The 9,173-nt window shown below is 37.5% G+C and overlaps 1 protein-coding gene across 1 annotated transcript in view; it reads right to left on the bottom strand.

The window, feature by feature from the left end:
- Nucleotides 1-1,241: 1,241 nt before the first annotated feature.
- Nucleotides 1,242-9,173, bottom strand: part of Pex3 (peroxisomal biogenesis factor 3) — a 33,653-nt gene continuing 25,721 nt past the window's right edge. Inside the window, exons 10-12 of the mRNA XM_048425451.3 lie at nt 8,761-8,883; nt 4,771-4,867; nt 1,242-2,065 (exon numbers count right to left, since the gene is read on the bottom strand). Of these exons, the coding sequence (XP_048281408.2) occupies nt 1,982-2,065; nt 4,771-4,867; nt 8,761-8,883 (304 nt within the window). The 3' untranslated portion in view covers nt 1,242-1,981. The remainder of the gene's footprint in view (nt 2,066-4,770; nt 4,868-8,760; nt 8,884-9,173) is intronic.

The following is a 9,173-nucleotide window of genomic DNA, read 5'->3' as shown; positions in this document are numbered from 1 at the left end:
AACACAGAATTAGGGTTATATTTCTACGAAGGGATACCACCACCAGAATCTAATGGAAACAGGCAAACCACTCAAGGATTTTCCCCACATAAAATAGAATAGAATAGAATATTCCTGTCATAGAATAGTCCTGGGACATCTTAGTGTTAGATTTCACACCAGAAGTGAGAGAAAGAGAATTTTGATGTTTCAAGTAACCCATTTAACAATAATTTGTTACAGCAGCCCTAGGAGACCAATACAAATTAATTATGCCAGTGGAATATCTTATTATCTTGACTGCAGAAGACAATAATGACCGGAGAGCTGTAGTTTTCTTGGCAGCTAAGCTGACTCTGTGGGATGGCTAGAAGAAAGAGTGTTGCCTTAAAAAAAAAAAAAGATAAAAATAATAAAAAACCCATTTGTTTAATGTAAGAGAAATAGTACTAATAGTACTAAGATAGTACTGACAGATGGGGAAGGCTAATAAAAGCTGCATGGCTACTGCATGTAATCTGTGCCAGGAAGACAATGGAGAACATTTATCAGTAGATGCACTTGAAAAGTGAGACGCGACACTAGGGGAAATATTTGCTAATTAAGAGTGTTTGGATTTTAAGTTAAAATGTCTAAGGGTTTATGACAACCTGTTTTAAATTTCTAGGTTAGCCAGACTGCTTTAGACAAGAAGGTTCCAACACCAATAGAAGCAGATTAGCAGTGTGCACTGTCAATCACCTTCACACACACAGCTGAGTTTATTTCCTTTAAACCCTGCCACCTCTTCAATCGTCTTGACTCCACAGATGCTGATGACCTAGGTGATAATTTCTGCAGAATTTTAAAGTTTTCCTGGTGCAAACCCTACTCCATCTTTATGCATGGTTGTTTTGTTATAGCACTCAGTTAGGCTTTAGGAAGCCCTTCACAATTCATTTTCTACCATCTCCCGCTTAGTTAGATTATATTATGTGGGAGAGACATACAACTATGTTCTGCAAACAGTCCATTACTGGGCTCAGCTAATCCACTGCTGACACTTGATGCGGTCAGTTCTGCCTTTATGCCCCTCTAAAGGAAGAACCACAGATATACTAGAGACAAGGAATAATTTACTTTTATTTACATTTTTTCTGGAAAAAAAAGTTAGAAGAAAGCACCGACTAAAGACTAGCTAAATCTTAAAACTAGCATGCTCTCTTTACTACTAGATAACAAATAAATTAATGGCTGAAAAGTATTAACTGAACAAAACTATATTGTATTAAAATAGTTTATTGCAACAGGTTATTGTACTCAAAATCAATACAAAGTTATTAAAATTATTTATACACAAATGAATAAAACTCTGTAATTAATAATTGTGAGTAAACAACATGAACACAACATTAACCTGCAAATGTTGAGGGCGCTAAGAAAGCTTTAGAAAACGCTGTAAATAAATATTGAAGAAAAAAGCAAAGAAAAAAAGCTGACCAGAGGTTTTAAAGTCCACTGATTCCTAGAAGATAGCCCTCTGTCAAGGTGTGTGAAGACAAATCACTGACTGGAGAGAGTCCGGCTGCCCTCGCCTACTTTAGATTCCAGGGAACTTCATGATTAGTTAAGCACTATATTTTCAGAGCCCACATATCCTAGATCTACTTCTCAAGACAGATTTTCCCTCATTTTATGTGTGAAAGGACACCACATTCCATCACATGTACGTATAAAATTATCTATTTGGTTTGGATCTGCTATCCAGGTTGTAACAGATCATGGATGATCCTGACGTTTGTAGTCTGTGCACCAGTTAGATACACCTGATGAAGTAGACTGCTGATGAGTTAAAGATACAGTAAGGTGCCAAATGAATCTACTTCATCATGAAATAACTTTGCTTAAGAACATACTTTATTAGGCATTTTGGTTGCGAATTGTCATTCCAGGTATAGGCCACTTCAGTACTTTTTAATGTAGATGACTCCCGTGCTAGCTTTTCTCAAAGGAAGAAAGACAATCATTTCTCCAGTTGTTGGGGGGTACTAAAAGCTTCGTACACATTAGCAGCAAAGTCTTTTACTTGCTCCATCATCAAAAGGTCCTAGCAAAAATAGTAACAGTACAGTCTGTAAGGCATAAAGACATGTGCAATTCATTTCTATGAGCAATGAGTCTGTCTTGAAGCTTTGTGTACTTAAGAACGAGAAGAAACTAAGGAAACTAAACCATAGGAAATACTGGTTAGTTTCTTATTTCTACAAAACCTGCCAAAATTCTTGGCTACGTAGGATATGTATATTTTCTATAAACACGCATACACAAACCATGCACGCCAGCTTTATGGCAAAGGTTCTCAGTCTCCTGATGGTGAATATAAAGCTGTGGGAGGAAGTTACTTTTTATTTTCATGAACTGAAATGTCATGTTTCCTTTAAATATGACCACCGGCCTCAAACTGCATCAGTATTAAATGAGAAAGGGGAATCTGTATGCAATATAAACCAGACCCCTTAAAAATTCCCTACGGCAGTTGTGGAAGTTATTAGGATGTCTGTTACATCTTGTCACTTAATTCAGAAAGAAGCAACACTGCCCCCTCCTAAATTTAATTTTAAATGTATTTCAAAAACTATGTAAGTGTTCTCCTTTAAAATGATATGAATAAAATGACAGAAAGCATGTGTTCCTGTCTGCACTTGTTTTGAGGTTGCTTCTGTACTGTAGTAGCAATGCATCTCACACGCCCACGCCCTCTTACAAGTGTAAAAGAAAGTCAGTACTCAAATACTAAGATATTTTTGCTTGGGTTTTGAAATAGGGTCTTGCTGTCCAATCCAGACTGGCCTTGAATTGCTGATCCTGCTCAGCCCCTGAGCACTAGGGTCAGAGATGTGCAGCACACCTGCTGGTGCTTACGATATTTTAATGTGCACATGAAAAACTATATAATGTCTTAAGTGTAGAGCCTTTCCATAACTGAAAGCCAAAACACAAGCAGGGAGTGACACATCCTGAAATTCCAGGGACTCTGGAGACTAACAGGAGGATTATGAGAATTATATGTTTGAATGCATCCTGAGCTACTCACAAAAATAAACAAAAAATATTACCATTAAATGGAATCTACCCTACAAAACCCAACACATCTTTACTAACTAAAGTCAATCATTACTAATTTGTTGATCTAGTGTGAATATGGAACTATCTTGCTGGCACTCATGTTTTTACACATCCAATCTGCTTCTACACCTGAGTGTCTGGTGGGACTCTTTAAAAATCAATCTGTCCCAAATGATCTGGGGCCATTCCTACATGGGAGTGAGTTATCTGACTTGACTGTCACATGAATGATTTTCCTGTTGCTGTTTTTTTTCATTTCCCTGTAGCTCTCCTTAATCCAACAGCACAATGGAACACTTCTGTAGGTCAATAAGAACATGCACATAAAGACAGATATGTGCCCTAAATTCAGGGACGTTTTAATCTTGTAATTGATCCTGTGTGGGGTTGAGTTTTCTAATTCCACAGGTATCAAATAAACTTCCCCCTCTTGGACTCCTGCAGCCATTTCTATAAACCCTGAAGAAGCACGGATTGAAAGCACGTTTCTTAGGGTAGCTGGACTGAACACCTGAAGCTGAGCATGTCACAGGAGAACGGAGGCCAGGCTCAAAGCCTGCATCCCTCATTCTCAAAGAGGCTTCAACCTCTGAGATGGATCCATTTTTAGTTTGGTGAAGCCCATGGACCCTCATTCAGAATCATGACTACAAATGCAGACAATAAAACTTGAACTTTTTTGTTTTGTTTCGATTATCAGTTATACAGGCTTAAATGTATAACTGATTAAAATGTAATGTACAAATTACTCAGGTCTTAAAGCTGTGGTTACAGCATTATATATATATATATATACATATACATATATATATATACACATATATATGTATATATATATTGTTGTATTTCTCATGAATTTGTCAAAATGGATGCATCCGGGTTATAACAAAGATGATGGCTTGCACTTCAGTGACATGCCATCAGCCTTCTTTCCTGCTTCTTCTGCAGGGTGAGTGGCCAGCTGCTGGGTGGGAAGCATGACAGAGCAGGGCCACCTGGATGGAAAGATGGCTCGTGTCTGATCAGGGCAGGAAGAAGCTCAGCCCTTAAGTATGGGCACTCTGCACTGTGCCAAGAGGGTAAAGTCTACATAGAAACGCACTAAACTGTTTGAGGCCATGGCACTAACAGACTGGCATGCGTGTGCAGGCCTTAGACTCTGCACGGCACGTCCCTGCAGCACTTTGCTACTGAGGCACACCGTAACACATTCTAAACTTACAATATAGTCCCCAGTTTGTCATTCTTTTAATAAAATGTTTCTCAAATAAAGTTTGAAGAAAAAAAGGAGCTGTAAGTAGTCGAATGAAAACTTTCCATACCTGTGATGTTTCCGTTAACAGACCACTGGGGCACTATCAACAACTATTTTATTAGATGACAACACCTTACTTTGCGACATTTTTTCAGTTTCTTTCAAACTGTGAAGAACTGCATTGTTAATGCAAAGCATAATGCTACACAGATTTGGCCAACCCTCCAACCATTTGCACCACAGTGCAGTCCAGCTAGAGCTGGGCGGCATGGGAAGGTATTGCAGTGAATTTACTGTCAGGCACTGCTACTCTTGCAAGCGTGCTATCATCTGAATATGGTTGCAAGCTTCTGTTTTAAGCAAATTAACACAGCAGGGAATGTGCTTTTGTGTTGGAAACAACCACAGCATGAACACAGCTTCCTGCTTACCTGCACAAAATGACTAGGTGTTTCACTGCACACCGAATGGATCTGTCCGTTTACTATGGGAATTATCTTAGCTAAAGGCAGGCTAACACTGGACAGACTGAAAAACAAAAACCCACATCATCACAACAGTTATTTTCTGAAATTACATCATATGCATTTAACATTTTAATTATAAAAGTACACACATATCATTGAAGAATATTTACATGAATATACCTAATATATTTATGAAAACTAAAATATAATTTCCTCATGTAAAAATCACTGTAGTTGACTTCATGGATATTTTCTTCTAGTGATTTTTATACATTTTTATTATTTTTCAACTTAAAACCCCATCAATCATATTTCTGCTATAAGTACTCTTCATAACATCTACATCTCTGTTGTTTTCAGTGCTTATATGGCAGTCCATATGAGGGACTACAACGTCACCAGCTACTTAGAGCTGGCACTGAATTCTTGCCCAGGTTTTCTTAGTATTTAAGTGTCTGTCTAAACATGGAATTCCCATGTATGAACAGAAGGTCTGCAGTCTCCACCGTCAGACAGCTCCGGCTTCACTGGTGTGGAACTCCTGCACCTCTGCTGACTGACAGGCAGAAATATCTTTATTCTGTGACGTCTCAGTCCACTGTCTGACAGTCACCTTTACCATCACTTGACAGGGTTAATGCCATCAAAGTAACTGTCTTCCAGTCTCCAGTGGGGGTATCAATGGAATTTTGACTAGATTTGTAGATTAATTTTAGGAGAAAAATTTAACCTCTTTAGTTAATCTTCCTGGGTTTGTGAAAATAAAGTTTCCAATTAAAAATGATCTTATATTTTGAAAGTTTATGCTTAACTTAATTTAGGAAATTAAGAGTCAACTAAGTCTATTAGTTGTCTGTCTTACAATACAGGAAAATTCAATGATGCTCCTACATTCTGGTCTTCAAGACTGGTCTTTTCTTAGCCTTGTCACACTCATCAGAAAGAGCAAAAGTTCAATGCTGAACATCCCAGATGATTATCACGCTCTTTCTGAGTTTAATAAAAATCAACCTGTTTAGTAAATAAGTATATTTGCTTTTAATTTCAATTTTTTTAGAAACACATCTATTTATATTCAGTTTATTAATATATTATTGCTGCTTATGCATAATATTTAGACACACATAAGTTTGGAAGTCAGAGAATAAATAGACCATGTATCTTAGAAAGGTTCTTTCTGCTATTTTTTTTTGCTTTTAAAAATTTATTTATTTATTTATTTATTTGTTTATAAAAATTTCCACTTCCCTCCTCCCCATACCCTCCCATTCCCCCCACTTTCTCCCCCCCCCACACTCCCTCTCCTCCTCCCTCTCCAGTCCTAAGAGCAGTCAGGGTTTCCTACCCTGTGGGAAGTTCAAGTTCCTCCCCCCTCCCTCCAGATCTAGGAAGGTGAGCATCAAATCTTATTTATAATAAGATGCAAAAAATTTCTTAGTCTATGCCTTTTCAACAACAGTAAAGGTGATTTGTGTCCTGCTAACATATTTTTATTAATAGTTTATTTATTCAGTGTACATATGTGCTTGTGTGTGTATGTGTACATGAGAGTATACAAGGGAAGGTCAGGGTACAAACCAGCGGAGGCGATTCTTTCTTCACACCATGTGAGTTACAGGACTGCACTAGGGTCAGCAGACTTGGCAGCAGGTGCCGTTACCCACAGAGCCATCCCGCAAGCCTTGTTTTATTAACATTATGTTATAACTGACTGTGGTAGTTTTCCTAACACTTTAACCCTTCTTTCATTCTTAATAGTATTCCTAATTAGTAATGATTTTGAAGTATAACTAAAACTCTATATTCTGACATCAGTCAGAAGTTATTGAGCATTCAGCTTTCCTAGGCTTTAGATCTGAAATAATTTTTTTCTTACTTATCAATTGAAAAGGAGAAAAATCCTAAGTTTCTTTAAGACTTGTCTAAGGTGGAAGCCGGAGAGATGGCTCAGAGGTTAAAAGCACTGGCTATTCTTGCAGAGAACCAGGGTTGATTTCCAGCACCCACACCAGGGAGCACACAGCCATTTGTAACTCTATTTCTTGGGGTTCCAATGCCCTCTTCTGGCCTCCTCAACGACTGGCACACATATGGCACATACTCTCTTACACACACATACTCAAACACTGAACAGTTATAAAAACTGCACTGCAGCCACATTAGCTCTTGATCACCCAGCCTTCTAAATGCCTGCAGCATTTTCTGCCCTTTCCTGTACAGCCAACACCTGCTACACTGAATTGGGACTTTCACCTCTCAGCTATATTTTGAGTCTCCCCTTAGCGGCCTTGTGTTCTCTCACTTAGCACATACTTCATGTTTCCCATCCATGCTTTTCTATTTCATGTCAATAACCAACTTTATGCTTCAACAGTTTTAGAGACATTTCCATCACGTCATCTGTCACTGCTGTTGTATAACATGGTATAGGAGTTCTAGCCTTCACAGCCATTTCTGAAGGTCAGGGAGATTGTTCATGAGAAAAGGTGCCCGCTGCCAACCTAACAACCCACATTTGATTCCCAGGACCCACATGATAGGAAATAATCAGCTCCTGAAAATGCCACCCCCCCCACACACACCACACACACACACACACACACACACACACACACACACACACACAGATGCACACACAAATTAATACAATTATAAAGATTTTTTTTTGAGATAGGGTCTTACTTTGAAGGCCTGGCTGGCCTAGAACTACTACAGTTCTAGACCCAAGTATTGCAATTCTTTAAACTTGGGAAATAACTTGCACCCTGCTAAGTACAGGCTACACTGGAAATTCATTAGTTTGAGTATCTTGACTACAGATATTATATAAGAGTAGTCCTCAGATGAAATTTATTTTAAGGTAAGATTTAAATTGTTTAAAGAGTAAACCTTACTACTATGAGCACTCCAAATGTGCACCATTAATAACAAATTATTATTCTCTGAACAATAAAGAAGGATCCCTGAAGAAATGAATGGCTCACAGGTTAAGAGCACTGCCTGGTCTTCTGAATGTACTGAATTCAATTCCCAGCAACCACATGGTGGCTCACAACCATCTGTATTGAGATCTGGTGCCCTCTTCCAGCATACAGGCAGAACACTGTAAATATAATAAATAAATCTTAAAAAAAAAAAGAAGGATCCCTGAGAACTGGGCAAGAAAAATGCCTTGCTAGGCCTAGGCTAAGAATTCCATTAGAAACCCCACATCTACGTTACATGCCAGTTACTGTTTCTTTAAATTTTAGCAGGTGCATTCACAATTAATCAGCACTGATTTAGTAGTGCACTGGTTTTCAAGTGTGATGCAAAACCAGAGGTTCCTAAAGAATGAGGGGCCTAATGTGAAAACAAGCATCCTTGTATCAAAATGACAGACACAACGAAGCTTTCAACAACACAATTCCAACAACACAAGTCCATTATGTAGCAGTAGTCAGAATTGACAAGTTACAATAATTGAGCCAACTAGGTATTCCCAATTCTATAATGATGTAAAATGAATATATATATAAGCATTTTTGGAAATGACTGTTTAAATATAAGCTAAATATGACTATATGGAAACAATTCATCAGACAAGAATCTACAAGAATGCCTGGTTATTACCACAATCAGACCAAGGAATTTATATAGGCCAATAATGGCTACATTATCAGCTTTTTATTCTAAACAATTTTAAAAACTGGATTTTGACTAGATGAAAAGGAAGTTTCACAACGTAAATACTGTAGTACCAAAGGTGTGGAGATAGAAAAGCATTATTAAATTCAGAAGAAATTTCTGTTAATAATGGAGTCACTGGTTTAGAATAGTTTAATTTGTGGAAAACTCAAGGTATAATTTATCATTTAAGATTTCTTTTTATTTGGTACGAAAATTTAACTATATCAAAGTCATCACATTTCAAGAGCATTTGGTCATATTATATTGTTTAATATACCATCTTACCTATTTATGGAGTTACCATGTTGCAGATCCTGTTCAGTGGGCCGAAAAAATTCTGCCATGTTGTCTAGAAGTCGACTGAACCCTCTGTTTAAACAGGTATTCAAAACTGTACTAAAATCTGGACTAGATAAAATAAGAAATATTTCTTTTTAGATTCCCAGTGGACAAAGAAAACAAACTCAATAACTATGTGGTTACCTTTCAGAATCAGTAACATTTCCAGTTACAATCTGGTTTTCATCGCATGAAAAACTGTCTAAATTTACCACTCAGTTCTTCAAACTCAGTGTAACAAACAGTTGTATTGTTTAGCCTGACATGATGAGACTATTTGCCAACTGTCACATATTTTTTCATATTAATATGTATTTTGTACAATGTTATCTTAAAAAAATATCAGCTGGCAAGAACAC

Source organism: Myodes glareolus, chromosome 1 (genome assembly GCF_982192425.1).
Source record: "Myodes glareolus chromosome 1, mMyoGla1.1, whole genome shotgun sequence".
NCBI lineage: Eukaryota > Metazoa > Chordata > Mammalia > Rodentia > Cricetidae > Myodes > Myodes glareolus.
Note: the sequence above shows the minus strand (reverse complement) of the source record. Positions and strands in the feature narration are given on the sequence as shown.